The 18,093-nt window shown below is 36.7% G+C and overlaps 1 protein-coding gene across 3 annotated transcripts in view; it reads left to right on the top strand.

Annotated features, from left to right (window-relative positions):
• Positions 1 to 8,869, top strand: part of ARID4A (AT-rich interaction domain 4A) — a 66,847-nt gene extending 57,978 nt beyond the window's left edge. For all 3 annotated transcript variants that reach the window (XM_040477263.1, XM_040477266.1, XM_040477264.1), the window contains exons 22-24: positions 2,535 to 2,741; positions 3,354 to 3,500; positions 7,018 to 8,869. In XM_040477263.1, coding sequence (XP_040333197.1) covers positions 2,535 to 2,741; positions 3,354 to 3,500; positions 7,018 to 7,121 — 458 coding nt within the window. In that variant the 3' untranslated portion in view covers positions 7,122 to 8,869. The remainder of the gene's footprint in view (positions 1 to 2,534; positions 2,742 to 3,353; positions 3,501 to 7,017) is intronic.
• The last annotated feature ends 9,224 nt before the right edge of the window (positions 8,870 to 18,093 follow it).

An 18,093-nucleotide genomic window follows, 5' to 3' on the forward strand; every position in this document is an offset into this window, starting at 1 on the left:
GAGAGAACAGGTCATGAAAGGCACTCCAGATTCCTCCTTGCTCTCCCTTGGATCACTTGCTCTGGTGAAGGTTGGCTGCCAAGTCATGACGGCACAGCAGGTATAGAGAGGTCCACATGGTGAGGAACTGAGCTTATCCTGCCAACAGCCAGCAAGGAACTGAGGCCTCCTGCCAGTAGTAGCCATGCGAGTGAACCGTCTTGGAAGCATATCCTTCAGCTCCAGTCAAGTCTACAGAGACCACAGCCTCAGCTAAAAGCTTGACTGCCACATCACAAGAATTACCTGAACCAGATCACTCAACCAAGCTGCTCCCAGATTCCAACACTCAGAAATATGACATATAAACTGCTAAGTTGGGGGCCAGTCTGCAGATAACACGAGGAGAATGTTCTTGTTTATAAGAAATAAACACCAAATACTCAAGTGTGGCAGGGCAACTTAACCTTCAAATGGGTCAGAAAAACATTTTTTGATAACTGTTCTTACAGCTTTTTTCTAAGTTTGAAGATTGTCTCAAAGTAAAAAGGATTAAAAAGGAAGAAAGGAGATCATCAGTTTTACTTTTGGGAAAGAATATCTGGCTTAATCTTTGGCAAGAAGAAATGAACTAAAGAGATGGGAAGTGAAATCATTAGGACTCAGTCATTATTAGTTACATATGAGGGACTAGCTAATGGACACATGGGATAGAGGGGTAGCAGCAGGCTGTTGGAAGAGTAAGTAATTCAGGGAATGTTGGGTTAGAGATACCCAGTATTAGGGAAATAGGGGTGTGGAGCTTCGAAGAGTCTGTTTTTAGAAGATGGTTGTGTAAAGGATTGTAAGAAGATGCGATTCCTGTGGAAGAGATGTAAAAAGAGAAAAAGGACCAACAGAATTATGTGAGATATCTGTATGGGCACTGATCTGAGACAAATGCAAATCAGTAAATGCCGGTGGGTTTGAATAAAAAAGTTTCAAATGCTATTGGATATGCAATAAGATTAAATTGGAAAATTGGATTTGTTGAGTTGTAAATGTTGGGACCCTAACAAGAGCACAGGAATGTGATTAGAAGATGTGGAAATCAGGATAACAAAGTTTCTTTCAAGAAATTTAACTTTAAAAGAGAAGGAAGGAGGTGCCAGCTAAAAGGAGAAGTTTTCTTTTTACCTCCTCTAAGAGTGGGAAAGATATAAGCATGTTGGCAGACTCTGGGAAAAGAAGTTGAAGCTAAAAGAAGATGGTAATTGATGTTGAGATATTCCAGGGGAGCTGGGAGTGGATGGTTTTAAGAGTACAGCTGAAGAGAGTAGTCTTCAGAAACACTCTCTTTTTGACCCTCTCCCCCCCCAAAAAAAGTCAATAAAGACAGATACAGATAGAGGAGAGGCTGGGAAATTGAGTGGGTAACCCTCAACCTTGCCTTGTCAGAAGGCAAGGTTGGCTTTTGAGAGAGAGTAGGGTGGAAGTAGGATATAGAAGATGGGGGAGGAGGGAGGAAACAATTCTAATTTATGATGAAGTGAAGAGCAAAAGCATCTCTAAGTACAAATTTGGTGAGGAGGGATAGAATTGCAAACAATTATGCAATTCATATGTATGCAAACATATATATATGTTAAAGGATGTGTATACATCAGGTGTTTCTGTCCTTCAATTATGCAGTTTGGGTTGTTTTTGGTTTTAAACATAAATGGGGCAATACTACACATATTGTTTCATAACTTTGAGTTTTCATTTAATAATATATATTGGATATTTTGCCATTTTTGTTCTTATAAACTTTAGCTAATTCTTTTTAACCACTTTAGCAAAGTATTCAGTAGTATATTTGACCCTTGAACAACACAAGTTTAAATTGTGCAGGTCCACTTATAAACAGATTTTTTACAGTACTGTAAATGTATTTTCCTTGTGATTTTCTAATATTTTTTTTGTAGATTAATTTGTTGTAAGAGTACAGTATATAATGTTGTATATAACATACCAGTGTGTGTTACTCAACTTTGTTATCAGTAAGGCTTCTGGCCAACAGCATGCTATTATTAGTAAATAGGTTTTGGAGGAGTCAAAAGTAATTGTAGATTTTTGACTGCATGGGGGTCGGTGCCTCTAACCCCGACGTTGTTCAGTGATCAACCGTGTATAATTTTTAACCATTTTCCTACTGGTGGGCATTTAGATGTCTATTTCTTTGCTATTAAGAAATTTGTGCATTTGTGGGGCACCTGGGTGGCTCAGTCGGTTAAGCACCAGACTTCGGCTCAGGTCTTGATCTCACGGTTCGTGGGTTCAGGCCCTGCGTTGGGCTCTGTGCTGACAGCTCAGAGCCTGGAGCCTGCTTCGGTTTCTGTGTCTCCCTCTCTCTCTGCCCCTCCCCCGCTCACGCTCTTTATTTTTCTCAAAAATAAATACACATTAAAAAAAGTGTGCATTTGTATACTTATTTCTGTAGGATATTACAAAAATGCAATTGCTGGGTCTGCTGCATTTTGATATTTGAGATTTTTATCATTTATAATCTCTGAATCAATTTTTTCTTATTATAGGACAAAGCAGTGATAGTGAAGATCTTCCTGTCCTGGACAATTCAAGTAAATGTACACCAGTAAAGCATCTTAGTGTGTCTAAGCCACAGAAGCTTGCACGATCTCCTGCAAGGATTTCCCCTCACATCAAAGATGGAGAAAAAGATAAACACAGGGATAAACATCCAAATTCATCCCCTAGAACATATAAATGGAGCTTTCAACTCAGTAAGAAGCTTTAGAAAACCTGAATGTATATTGTAAAGTGGTACTTACCTTAAAATGTCAAAATGAGAAAGAATGATTACCAAATTCATTTATGTAGGTTTCCAAATGTTGCCTTATCAGTAATTACCACTGAAATATAAATCTGTATCTTTTCATGATACTAACCTGATAAATACTAACCTGAAAGATCTCCAGTTACAAAATAAGATGGTGACTTGTATATATTATTGAAACTGAAATACCCTTTCTAGTATTGGTAATTGTAAATAACTAATAAACGAAAAAATCATCTATACAAAGAAACAATTTAGATAAATATAATTATAGATCACAGTTGCTGTGTGTTGATGTTTTCTTGTTATTTGCTGATCATTTAAGTAATACATCATTAAGTAATATATATTTAGTACAAGAAATTTGAGTTACATACAGAAATCTTACTCATGAATGTAATTAGTGTCATACTTGTTTATAGAGCCTTATTTAGCTATTAATATGTAAAAGTTTCATAAATTAAAGCTTTTGAGGATTTATAAGTTGGATTTTTGATAGAACTGCCATATTCTTTTAAGTAATTTTTTTAAACCAAATTAACTTTTTTTTCCCTTTTAGATGAATTAGATAATATGAACAGTACAGAGAGAATCTCTTTTCTCCAAGAAAAATTACAAGAAATAAGAAAATATTACATGTCTTTGAAATCCGAAGTGGCAACCATAGACAGGAGGAGAAAAAGATTAAAAAAGAAAGACAGAGAAGGTAATTTGATTGTAACTTTTCTTCCTTCTGTTTTTCAAATATATACTATCATTTTTGAAGATTTAGGTTAGTCTTTGAATATATATAGTACACATTGTTGTTTTTAGATTCCTTATGCTGTCTTTGTGCTATTGTTGAAATGAGTGAGTCAACAACTGAATTAATCAGGATGAGATTCTTGAAAAGGACTATGAACTGTTTTACAAAATGTGTGATTTTACTAAATGTGATGGGTTCTCAAGAAGAGTTACTCCCTCTGAAATTCAGTCTTTGCTCAACATACGTTTATTGGCTACCTATTAACAGGCACTATATCTGTTATTATGAGGTTCACCAAAATTAATGGATATATGAGCTTATCTTCAAAGAGACCATTTTGTTGGGATCATAAATTATTTCCTAAGCAGCTCAACAACATTCATTGAAACAGTTCAGCTCAACAACATTAATGCATACACACTATGTGCTAGGCCCTCTTTCAGGTGGTAAGTACAGAGATGAATGAAATACGGACCTTGATCTCAAAAGATCTTAACTTCTAGTGGGAGAGTGTGTGAGGAGGGCCCCAAGAGTGATACTACTTGGTGGAAGGAGAGATTAGTTTGGATTAATCTTGGAGAGAGAGTAATGCCTGGCCTATACCTTAAAACTGCACAGAATTATAGCTAAACATTGGTATATTCACATCAGATCCATCCCCAAGCCCCACTATAAAATAAGAGTAAAGAAAAGCCCTGTACCCACAAGAACAAGATAAGGGGGCAGCAGACCACAGTAGACAAGACATATCAACAGCTTAACTCTTACAAGCTGAGAAGCAGACAGACAGCTGTAACTGTCCTAGCAGAATGCAAAAACCTAAGCTTGTTTATCCTTGCATTAGGACAAAACAAGAAGCAAGCCAGTCTATATCATATCACCCCAGAAAGCAGGGATATATGTGAGATTAAAAATGATTGGTTGAAAATGGAAGGAGAAATTGGATTCTTTCGTCCCATGCTGTGAAACAAACTACCCTTTTCTGCAGCCTTAGCAGAAAAATAAGAAATTAACTTATTGGAGGGAGAGGGGAATGAATAGGCTTGTAGACTTCAGGTACACCAGTCTTAACTGAAGGTGAGGGTTAAGTGCAAAACCAGAAATAAGGAGCTTGAGCAGAAGTATACAATACTGAATGATGAGATTCCTATCCCTTTTCCAACTGTAACTCTTATCCTTTTGGCTTCCTGAAAGCTGACAACTAAGCTTATGCTCATTCTTGGGAGGAGACTGAAGAATTCCTCTGGAGAAGCTGTTCAACCCAAGAGGAATGACTAACACAGATACCAACATTTGGAGGTTCCTGAACCAAAAAGCAAGATCCTTGCCAATCAGTACATATATACTGCCCATCACTGAAAAGCTCTGCATACTTGTGCACAGCTTCCAGTTGGCTTTTTGATATCCTCCTTTTAAATATGGAAGCCACAAGAGCAGATAGGAAGGCTTCCACATAGAGGTAGAAACCAAAGTAGAAAATGAGAGTAAAAAAAGGACCTTGGAAAAAACAGACAATGTCCTATCCAGAACATCAAACTATAGCTAGACACAGACGCAGGAAAGGTATTGCAGTCTTGAGACGAAAATATGATACTAGTAATACAATTCAGGGACCAAGAAGGATCTCTCAAAAATTAAAAATACGATAGGAATTTAAAAAAATGTAATAGAAGAGAGAGCAAAGCTAAAGAAATTCCAGTAGATGGTCAAAAAGACAATAGGGGAAAAGAACTAAGAGAAGTATAGGATCTGGCCAAGAGATCCACCTTCTGAATCACAGAATTTCTAGAAAAAGCACTGAATAAACATAGGACACTGTCATCAAAGAACTATTATAAGAAAAATTTCCAGAAATAAAGGATATGAATTAGGAGATTGAAAGAATTCACCGTAATCTCTCTAAAGAATGGGGGAAAAAAATCACACCAAAGCACATTGTGAAATTTCAGAATCCTGTGTGTAACAAGAAGATCCTAAAATTTTATCATATAAAGGCATATCTAGGGGTGCCTGGGTGGCTCAGTTGGTTGAGTGACCCACTCTTGATTTCCGCTCAGGTCATGATCATGACATGGTGGGATTGAGTCCGAAGTTGGGCTCTGTGCTGAGCATGGAGCCTGCTTAAGATGGTCTCTCCTTCTGGCTCTCTCTCTCCTTCTGCCCCTCCCCTGTGTTCGTGCGTGTGCTCTCTAAAATAAATAAAATAAAATATCTAAAAAAAGGGTCTCAGAACAGCATCAGGTTTCTCATGTCAGATTTCTCAATGGTAGCACTAGAAACTAGAAGCCAAACTAGAAACTAGAAAGCTAAGAAGACAACATGAGATCCAGCAAACAAGGAATCCTACCTAGGAAAATAGTGAGGCAAATACCAAGGTGATGAGTGAAAGCTATAGAATGACCACTGCAGAGCAGGCCGAGAGAGCCAACTATTCCAGAAGTAGGATGTACATGAGGGGAGGGCTTTGGGAAGGCGGTCTCTTACAAAAAGGTAAATTACCCGACAGGCTTGCCCATATTGAGAGTTTTCTGCCAATGCAGAGACTCCGGGGATGTATTTCTGAGAAGATGAGTTGTATTATATGTGGTCTTGAATCCAGTCCAAGTCCAGCAATCTTTACTCCTAGAAATAAGACGGAGCTAATGGAAGGAGATCAGGCTTTCCATGTTTGTCCTTTTCTTTAAAGACTGTAAATAGCAGGCAGTCTTTACAGAACTTCTAAACACAAAAAGAAAAGCAAATTAACAAATTGAAATTTCTTCAGAGCACCCTGACCTGCTTTAAATTTCCTAAAGGTGATAGGAGTTTCACACAACTAAAAAAAGATTCTTTCATTACAGTCTTCCCTTTTTTGTTTTCTTAGTTTTTTTTAGTGTGAAGTGAGTTATTAAAGTGAGACATTGAGTGACTTCTGCATATTAGAATTTATAATAACAAGTTACATGTCACAGTGATAGTACATGTATACACTGAGAGAGATCTACTTAAACAAAAATTTTTAATTTTAATTTTTAAATTTCCTAAATTCTTATTTAGGAACAATTAGGCAAAGATTGGCAGGAGATAGGAAAGGGTTGCCAAGAAAGAGAAGATAAAATACATAAAAAAATGGCAAAGTACGAAATGCACAGAGTGGTGATCCTTAACCTGTGTTATTTCCTCCTGGAGTGTTATGTTAAAGTCACATGAGGACTTTTTTCTAATCACACAACTACACTTCCATCCCGATCCTTATGATTCTGATACCTGACCTAGATAACTACTGTCGCCTGTGGGAATGTCGTGTCCATTAGGTCTGTCGGGCAGGATAAGGATAGGAAGCCAGTGGTTAGCTGGTTACAGGAAATTCTGTGAGATGTTATTCCTTTAGCACATTTAAGGGGACTGATTGAAATGAATGGTAAATGTATTTCTAATTTGCCAGTGGCTAGGTATCTTTGATCATTTTGGGTCTAATGTAGTTGTTTGGCTTCCGCAGTGTCTCATGCAGGAGCCTCCATGTCATCTGCTTCGTCAGACACTGGAATGAGCCCATCATCATCATCTCCCCCACAAAATGTGCTTGCTGTAGAATGCAGGTGATGAACGCTTTCTCTGCCTTCCCAGCAGTTTGCTGCCATGGACATAAATCCCAAAACCCTGAAATACAACCACAGAAAGCACTCAACTGGTTTGACATTGCTAAGTATATCCTGTATACTTTTCCAGGCTGGATTGTATCTATTCCCTCTCTTTTCTTTTTTTTTCTGTTGCAAACAATAAGCTGATTAATAACTGAAGGTTAGGCAGCCTGCCATATTTGTCATAATTTTTCCTAATTTTTCATTTTTTGTGAAGATAGAAAAAGGGCACTTAGCAAATTTGAATTTGTATAATAAAGCTTTCAAATGTTATAGAAATCATAGACGAGCAAGTGCACATGATAAACATCAAAATATTATCCAGCTGAATAGTGACTGCTGCACTTTCACTAAGATGTATTTGAACACTTGGTGAGTAGGGGGTTTATGTTGTGTTTTTTTTAATTATTGTTGCTGTTGTTTTTTTATTTTTGTGGAAGCACTTGCTATTTAGAACTGCCAAAGTATATGTTCAGCAGTGTGCCCAGGTTTAAAGGTGTAAATGGGACAAAATAAATTGTGAAAGGAAGTGTAGTTGACTGAAAACTACAGTTGTAATAAGTCTTCCACTTTTTATAGGATTTTTGAGCACACAATTATGCAAATATTTTAATGTTTATTAATGTTTACAGTGGAATTGTGAATAAGTTTTCAGTGGACTATCTTATCCCTTGACAAAAATATTTTGTCTTTTTTCTATGTAATTTCAGAGTTTTTATTTTGTTACAAAAAGACAAAAATGAAATATATAACAACAATGAAGTTATTTAACAAGATTTCTAAAGCTGAAAATTTTGTGTAAAATAAGGTATTATCTTGCAACTTGTTAAATATATTTATTCAGACATTGGATGTTGTATTTTTATGTATTTTTTAAAATATTAATAAAATGGAAAAAAAGAAAATTCTAGGTTAATTCACTCTTTGGATGACAATAGCTCTCAGCTGTCCCTTTCACAGGAGGTTGCATCCAGCAGCTCTGCCCGCGCTGAAGGGAGCGCGTCTCCGTCCTTCAGACAGCACGGACTCTAAATGGGCATCTGCATCATTAAAGTATGTCCTCGTTTAGAAACTTTGGCAGTCCTAGTATTTAAACTGTTTCGAGGATCAAATTTTTGGTTGCCCTTACAATACTTTGTCATAGTTTTTATGTTTGCTATACTGCCGAATAAATTTCTTATCTCCCAAAGTTGAGATGCAACAACTAAGTAAAGCAACTATGTATGCTTTGTCTGTGAATTGTTCCACAGACTGATACATTTTGTAAATAATTCTTCCAAAATCATGTATTTAAAGCATTTTTGCCATATACATTATGTAAAAAGGTGATTTTTTAAAATCAGTTTTTAAATTCATGTTTGTACATTGAAAGGGGTTTTTTTTAAACCTCCTTTTCTGTGTTTAATATGCTGTAGAGTAATAACCTAGATGCTCTAGACTGTATATCAGGATCTGATTTACAAGAACAAAGTCAGAGCCAAACACTAGTGATGGCATAGCATTACTGAAATCATTGTTTCTTAATTTCATTTTACCACATTGTGAACTTGTGATTCAGATTCCTTCCATTTTCGCAGAGAATTAAAAAGAAAAAAAGTACTCTTGTAAAATGCACTTTCCTGTCTTTTCTTTGCAAAGCAGAAGTATTTCAATGTAAAATAAAAATGGAGCTCAGTGGGCAGTATTAATAAAGGCCATGTTTTAAACATAGGCTTTATATTTTTAGTTTTCATTTAAGTGATTGTTTTTTCCCCAAGTGCCAGTATCTTACAGTTGGAAAATCAGACTTTATAAAACAAAGCATATTCGATATATTCATCAGTCTTTTTTTTTTTTTTCAACGTTTATTTATTTTTGGGATAGAGAGAGACAGAGCATGAACGGGGGAGGGGCAGAGAGAGAGGGAGACACAGACTCGGAAACAGGCTCCAGGCTCTGAGCCATCAGCCCAGAGCCTGACGCGGGGCTCGAACTCAGGGACCGCGAGATCGTGACCTGGCTGAAGTCAGCCGCTTAACTGGCTGCGCCACCCAGGCGCCCCTATTCATCAGTCTTTACAATAAAATGTTTCTAGTACTGAATTATAAAAATGAAAAAAGTGTGTCATTCAAATCTAGTTGGAACTTGGAGGCAACCGTAGATTCATACGTGGGATATTTTAATGATTTCCTTCACTAACGATTCAGTAAATGAGATAACTGGTTACCAGCTTGAATGCCATCCCTTCTAATCAATATAAATCTAGTAATGAAGTATTGGGACTTTGCTGCAGAGAGCACAATTATATATTCATTCAATGGGTATATGGGCACTATTAAAATCCTTCTATTTTGAAGCTGGAGAGGGTTCTGAAAGTAAATGAATACTGACTATTAAATTCAAATATGAGGCATATTTTGAATTTAGCTAAATTTAGGATAGCACTTGCATGTGACTAAAAAAGTATAAAGATACTCTTTAAAATAGAAGGTGCTGTCTCTAAAGGTATTTGAAGATTATCGAGGATTATTTCAGTATTCCATTGTGTGCCTTTATTGTTTGTTGTGTTTCTAGTTTTCCTGCCCTTCACTAAAAAAAACATGTTTGAACTTTGGTATATAGTGCACACACACACACACACACACACACACACTGTCTTCTATGAAATTGCTTTAAGTTATAGAAATCCATATGGGTTAAGCTATTAATTTGCTTATATATTTCTTACAAATTCTAAAATATAACTTTCTTATAACCCCTGTAATTTAACAGAACTGTCAACACTGTGAAAGCATTTGAAGCTATATTCAACCACACATAAAACGTATTACCATAATTCATTCATCAACAATTTGTCAGGTATCTTCTGTGTGCCAGGGACTGTGCTAAGGCCCAGAAGTTAAAACAGTGAACAAGACAGAAAAAGGTCCTTGTCTTTAGGCAATGTATAATCTAATGAGATACATGTTTATTTCTTAACCATACGTGTGACAAACATATTAAGGTATGGGGTGCCGTGATATACGATATAGGAACCCAACTAGTTTGAAGGTAAAGGTGGTCAGAGAAAGCTTTGCAGAGAAAGCAACAGTAAAACTGACCCTCAGTGAGGATAATGAATTGGCTAGGGATGCAGGTTGGGAGAGTAAAGCGCTCCACGTGCATGGGGCAAGGGGGTAATGAGCCAGGGCAAAAACACTTGAGTCGAGAGAGGCAGGAGCCAGGTCACGCAGAGACATTCATTTTATAAATAACTCCTCCCACATCATGTATTCAAAGCAGTTTTGCTGCTTTAAACCCAAACAATGCACCTGCCCAGCTCTGCCTCTTCCTGCTCCTCTGTTCTCCCCACCACTCTGTCCCTACTTGTCCAGAGCCATCTCAAGAGCCACTTTTCAATGACGTTTTTGCTGACTTACCACCACCAGAATATCACTGCCTTTTATGCTCTGATTGCATTTTCAACCTATTATTTTAGTTGACAACTTGCCTTGTATTGTGTTTACTTATGCATGCGTCTTTCTACCCTACCAGATGTTTAGTTCCTTAAGTACCTAGTCATACTTGTATCCCACAAAATGCCTGATCCAGCATCCAATACACGGTAAGATGGTCAAAAACTATGTTTACTTAAGTTGAAAAAAATTACTTTTGAATTGCTATTGTTTCTGTTTTCTACCAGTGATTCTTATGTACAAGTCAGACATCTATAAGTTGTCTTTGTGGTTCTTTTCACAAGGGAATAATGTGAAAATATCATTTGAACAGGGTAGACGTGTTAAACCATCTAATCCTCAACTCAAAATATTCTTAAACTGATGAATTTTTTTCCTTCTTGTGTCTTCTTCCCTCTTCCATTGCTCCACATGGTTACACACAGATTTTTACCCCATTACAGGAAGACAACGGTATGTGATAGCATTCATCATTAGTGAAGGTTGAAGGACTCTTACAATGGAGTCTGCACTAATGCAGAATTTCTAACATATGCTTGGTGTTTTCACACAGGAGACATTTTTTTTTTTTGTAGGTCTTTACATTTTGTTACAAAACCAAATGACGTTTTTTCTTGTTAAGCACAAACAACCTTTTTATATATTCATATTAGACCCATTATATCTTTTTAAACAGAGTAAGAAGGGCAATGTTTATAATTTTAGAATTTGAAGTTAACAAAATTATGAAATTATCTTCATTTTGTAATCTGTATCATCAGAATTCATTTTGAAAAGTTCCGCAACAAGCTTAAAACTTCCACGTAAATAAATGATTATTCCACACAAGTAATTAGATTTCTTCTCAACGCTAAGTTACATTAAATAAGACCATGTGGTTCAAGAGTCTCACCAGTTTAGGTTGCCAGATTTAGCAAATGAAAACACAGGACACACAGCTAAGTTTGAATTTCAGACCAACAACAGATAATTTTTTTTTTATTTAAAAAAAAATTTTTTTTTCAACGTTTATTTATTTTTGGGACAGAGAGAGACAGAGCATGAACGGGGGAGGGGCAGAGAGAGAGGGAGACACAGAATCGGAAACAGGCTCCAGGCTCTGAGCCATCAGCCCAGAGCCCGACGCGGGGCTTGAACTCACGGACCGCGAGATCGTGACCTGGCTGAAGTCAGACGCTTAACCGACTGCGCCACCCAGGCGCCCCGTCAACAGATAATTTTTTAGTGAAGTATGCCCTATGTAAAAGTTGTTACTTACCTGAAATTGAAATTTAACTGGGCATCCTATATTTTATCTGCAAATCCTGCAAGTAATTTCTTTTCCACTATATCCCAAGACATATTTATACTCTAGAGAACCTTTTCTCGGTCCCCGAACCTTTTTATGGAGGATAGCAAACTCTGAAGTTTCTCTTGGTTTCAAAGGATGAATGTGCCTCGGCAGTCCATAAGGGATTTTGACAATTAAACCATTTCCTTGATGTAGCCCCATTATCTCCAAGACTGCCCTTATAATAGCTACGCTTTGACAAAACAGTTGTGAACACACTCAGGCTTTACTGGTGGTTCTCCTTTGATGGGGCAGTTTTCCCACCAAGTGGTAACTGCTCTCAGAAATTCTCTTGGATCCTGATCCAAACCTGCTCTCAAAAGCCGAAACTAAATCTAAATCCATTGAAATTTAAAACTTTCTAAGGCACTTAATAATTATGAATAAAGCCACTAGTAGTATACACATACAGGCTTTTGCGTGGACATAGGTTTTCAATTCCCTTGGGGAAACACCTAGAAGTAAGGTTGCTGGATTGTATGTGCACTCTACAATTCTGCATTCCCAGCAGTGATACACAAGAATTCAGTTGCACTACATCCTTGTCAGCATCAGATATATTCATTTGGGGTTTTTTGTTTTGCCATCTAATAGGTGCATAGTGGTATTTCATTGTGTCTTTTTTTTTTTTAATTTGCATCTCCTTAGTGATTAATGATGTCACACAGATTTTTTAATGTCTTGCAACCTCAAGCATTAGAAAGTATTTAAAAAAAATAGGAACTCCCATGTAGTGTGTGCAGGTGTAAATTAATACATCTAGTTTGGTTTGTAAAGATGAGGGGAACACCCCCTTGACCAAACAGTTCCATATATCCTAGAGAAAATCTACGGTGTATGCTCCAAGAGATTTATGTTAGACTATAACATAATGGTTTGTGCTGCAGAATGGTTTTGCAGAATGGTTTGTGCTGACCAAACATCTTAAATGTCCATTAACAGAAGAATGGATAAAAAAAATTATGGCTAACTCAGGGTGCCTGGATGGCTCAGTCAGTTAAGCATCCGACTTCGGCTTAGGTCATGATCTTGCGATTTGCAAGTTTGAGCCCGTGTCGGGCTCTGTGCTGACAGCTCAGAGCCTGGAGCCTGCTTTGGAGTCTGTGACTCCCTCTCTCTGCCCCTCCCCGGTCACGCTCTGTCTCTCAAAAAATAAATAAATGTTAATAAAACATAAATAATAAATTATGGCTAATCAATTGAAATACTACAAAGAAACCAGGGAATAATAAATAGCAGAATTAGGACCCCCGCCCATTTCTGGTTCCCCAGTCAGTATTTGTTCCATTACGTTAGTGTCTTAAGCTTCTGCTCCCTGGGTATCATGGTTGCATTTTTAACAAAGACATCATCGTTTTAAATGACTACAATGAGAACTTATGGGGTGTGGGATTCTCCTTAATAGGACTTATCAGTACTCATTTATAACTGAGCTAACTACTTGAACATGGCAAATCACTTGACCACTGCCAAGTGTCAGATTTCTTATCTCTAAAGTGGAAAGGTTTAGATTCTAAAATTGTTTTTAATAACTGCTTTAGTTTCAGAGGCATTTAAAAAGTTTTAAATCTATTGTTTGAGTAGGTAATACATCCAGATGGTTCAAAATAGGACACCAGACTATGTGACCTTTGGCCTTACTTTCCCCTTCCCAGAGGCAACTGGTGTTATCAGTTATCCTTCCAAAAACAACTATGCTTTCCTGATTATTTTTACAGCAACACACAGATACCAACATACCACAATTTATTATCTGCACCCATAATGATGGACATTTTGCTCTGTTCTAATTTTTAATACAATGCTGTAGCTAACAGCCTTATATATATGTCCTTTCACACATGTGTGAGAATACCTATAGAATAAATTCCTCGAGTGGAATCACTGGAGCAAAGTATTTGTGCAGCTTTAATCTCAACAGATATTGCCAAATTGTCTTCCATGAAAGAGTTGGAGACAATGTGGAGGAACTAGAATTCTCACACCCTACTGGTGAGAACACAAAATGGTACAGGTACTTTGGAAAAATGTTAGCAATTTCTTAAAAAGTTAAACTTATGACCCGTCATTCCACCTGTTGATACTCAGCTAAGAGAAATGAAAGCATGTGCACACATAGTAGGTGCAAAGACTTGAAACAACCCAAATGTCCATCAATTGATGAATGGATAAATTGTTGCATATCCATAAAGTGGAATACAGCCCAGCAATAAAAAGGAACAAACTGATATATAGGCAACAAAACAGATAATCTCAATATAATTATGCTGAGTGAGATTTAAGCCAGACAAAAGAGTACACATACTTTATAATTCCATTTATATAAAATTTGAGAAAATACATTATAATCTATAGTGATAGAAAGCAAATCAGTGGTTTCCTGGGAAACTGGTAAGGAATGTGTAGTGGATAGGGTAGGACTAAGGGATTACAAAGAGGCCCAAGTAAACTTTTGGGGGTTATGGATGTGTTCACTAATTTGGTTGTGGTGATGGTTTCATGGGTGTGTGTGTGTGTGTGTGTGTGTGTGTGTGTGTATACACACACATATATACATACATATGTGAAAATTAATAAAAGTGCATTTTAAGTGTGTGCAGTTTGGACAAAAAAAACCCAGCAATGTCTAAAACAAATATATAGGGAACATGTAAACCCAAGGTCACTGTGGTTAGCTAGTACAGAGACTAGACAGGTCAGTGTTGTTTTGTTTGTTTTTAGGTTGGTGAAAGCAATAAGAGATTTCTTTTTCCCATCTAGGCATGTGTGTCATGACCTTTTCCTGGTTCCTTTAACCAGAGTTCTTTTTTTTTTAGTTTATATATTTATTTTGACAGAGCGTGCGTACGTGCCTATGCACACACGTGAGTGGGGGGGGGAGCAGAGGGAGGGGAAGAGAGAGAATCCCAAGCAGGTTCCACAATGTCAGCACAGAGCTGAATGCGGGAATCAAATTCATGAACCATGAGACCATGACCATGAGTTGATCAAGAGTTGGACACTTAACCAATTAAGCCACCCAGGTACCCTCCAGTCCAATATATTAAATGGGGAGTATAAACAGAAACCCTATTTTTCATAATTTACCTAAGCCAATTTATGTACCCCTTTTCCTCTAACATCTGAGCAGTTCTCAATACCTTTTTGAAAATGATGCTATTAAGTTGAAACTTTTACTGTAATGACTTTGGGTAATCATTCTTGGATTACATGTTATGTGACTATCATTTCTTGTTAGAATGTATATTCTTTCATCCTAAGTTGCTAGTTTTATATCCCAAGATTCCTGACTTGCAGTTTTATCACACTTTCTCTGATTCACTGTCTTCAGCTTCCATGTATTTTCTTTATTGTCTCAAGATTCCCTCCCTCCTCGATGCTAGCTGCTAGCTTCATTTCCCTTTAGCCTTCTCTTGGGTCATACATATCCTCAAAGCATTTAACCTAGCCTTGAGATACTGCTCAGTTAGATCTTATCCGTACTAAGGTACTGACATAAGTAAGAGACAAGGGAATGGCTGGTATCTAAAAGAATGTGGTAGTATTAAGATGACTTTACATGCAGAAATCAGTGGTTCTTTTTTTTTTCATTAATTGGTTCAACAAATATCAATAAAGTGCTTTCAGTATAGGTACTGCTCTAGTGGAGCAGAATTTTAGAATAGATACAATTTGACAGTAACAGATTTCAAAAGACAACTATCTAGTTCTTTGAGATGATCAATAAAATTGACAAACCTCTAGCCAGACTGATTAGGAAACAGAAAAGACACAAATTACCAATATCAGGAATGAGAGAGATGACATCACTACCTATTGTACCTATACCTATTAAAGAAATAAAAAGGGAATTATCACAAACATCTTTATGCCAAATGAATTCAACAACTTAGATCCTATATTTATGAAAGAAATGGAATTGAAGTTAAAAACCTTCCCACAGGGTGCCTGGGTGGCTCAGTCGTTAAGTATCTGACATGAGCTCAGGTCATGATCTCACAGGTCATGAGTTCCAGTCTCACACTGAGTGAGCTCAAGCCTCACTTCGTGTAAAACATGAGCCCCAGATGAACCCTGCTTCTCTCTCTCTCTCTCTCCTTCTCTGTCTCTCTGTCCCTCGTGGGATTCTCTCTCTCTCTCTCTGTCTCTCTGCCCCTTGCTCACTTGCGCCTGCCCTCTCTCTCTCAAAACAAATAAACAAAAAAACCTTCCCACAAAGAAAACTGTAGGTCCAGCTATCTTCACTTTTAAGTTTAAGGAAAGACATAATACTACCAAATGTTTAAGAAAGACATAATACTAATTCTACTTAAACTCCTCCAAAAATTGAAGAGGGAATCTTCTAACCCACACAATGAGGCCAGTATGACTTTGACACCAAAACCAGACAAAGACATTGCAAGAAAAGAAAACTAAAGGCCAGTACCATTCATGAATACATATGCAAAAATTATAAAAATTTTAGCAAGTAAAATCCAACAACTTATTAAAAGGAAAACACAACATGGGTCAAGTGGAGTTTATCCCAAGAATGCAGGGTTGGTTTAATATTCAAAAATCAACATAATTCATCATATTAAACTGAAACGAAAAAACTGTAAGATACAGAAAAAACATCTGACAAAATCCAACATGTATTCCTGAAAAAAACTCGGCAAACAGAAGAGAATTTCCTCAACCCAATGAAGGAAAAACCTACAGTTAATAACATACTTAATGAGGAAAGACTGAATTCTTTTCTCTAAGATTAGGAATAAAACAGGGATGTCCACTCTTCACTATTTCTATTCAACACTGTATTGAAGTTTCTAGCCAGAGCATTCAGGCAAAAGAAAAAACAAACAAACAAACAAAAAAGATCATAGACATCTAAACTGGTGAGTTTAGCAAGATTGCAGTATTCAAGATCAATATACAAAAATCAATCATATTTTTATGTACTAGCAATAAAGAGAAATTAAAATGTTTAAAATTCCACTTACAATTGCATCAAAAATATGAAATATGTTGGGATAAATCTCACAAAGGATGGGAAAGACCTCTAACACCGAAAACTACAAAATATTGCTAAGGCCAAACAAAGAAAGTCTAAGTAAATAAGGAGATGCATCTTGCTCATAATCATAAAACTTAATGTTAAGATTTTCTTTGCTTCTCAAATTTAATACAATCACAATCAAAATCCCAGGGTTTTTTTTTTTTTTTTTGGTAGAAATTGACAAACTAATTATAAAATGTGTATGGAAATGCAAAGGACCCAAAATAGCCAAAACAACTCTTAATATTAAGTTGGAGGCTTAACAGTACCTGGTTTCAAGAATTATTATGAACCAAACAGCATTAAGAACAGCATTTTGAACAAATAGAACACTGAAACAGAATAGAGTTCAGAAATAAGTCCCCATATATATGGACAACTGGTTTTTGATAAAGGCACGAGGACAATATAATGAAAAAAAGGATAGTCTTCTAAAGACAATGGTGCTGGAACAACTGGAAGACCATATACACCACAACAACAAAAAATAACTTGGAACCGTACCTCACACCATATACAATAATTCCAAATGATCACAAAACCTAAAACTATAAACTTTTTGGGTTTTTTTTGAGAGAGAGGGAGAGAGAATCTTAAGAAGGCTCCATGCTCCAGTGTGGAGCCTGATGCAGGGCTGGATCCCATGACACTGGGGATCCATGACCTGAGCTGAATTTATGAGATGGATACTCAACTGACTGAGCCACCTAGGTGCCCCAAACTGTAAGCGTTTAAAAGAAAATAGGAGAAGATCTTTGTCACCTTATGCCTAGTTGGGTTTGACAAAAGATTTCTTAGATACAATATCAAAAGCGTAATCCATAAATGGAACAAATTGATAAATGTACTTCATCAAAATGAAAAACTATGGCTCTTTAAAAGAGACTGTTAAAGGAATAAAGACAAGAAATAGCCTGGGAGAAAATATTTGCAAAGCATATATCAGATAAAGGACTTGTATAGTCCTTTATAGATCAAAAGTCCTTTATAGATAAAAAGATCTATACAAGGACTTGTATAGTCCTTGTATAGATAAAAAACTCTCAAACTCAACAATTAAAAAAACAATGCAGGGGCACCTAGGTGGCCCAGTGAGTTGAGCGTCCAACTTTGACTCAGGTCATGATCTTGT

The sequence above is a fragment of the Herpailurus yagouaroundi genome, unplaced genomic scaffold (genome assembly GCF_014898765.1).
Source record: "Herpailurus yagouaroundi ecotype Mexico unplaced genomic scaffold, PumYag 141, whole genome shotgun sequence".
Lineage (NCBI taxonomy): Eukaryota > Metazoa > Chordata > Mammalia > Carnivora > Felidae > Herpailurus > Herpailurus yagouaroundi.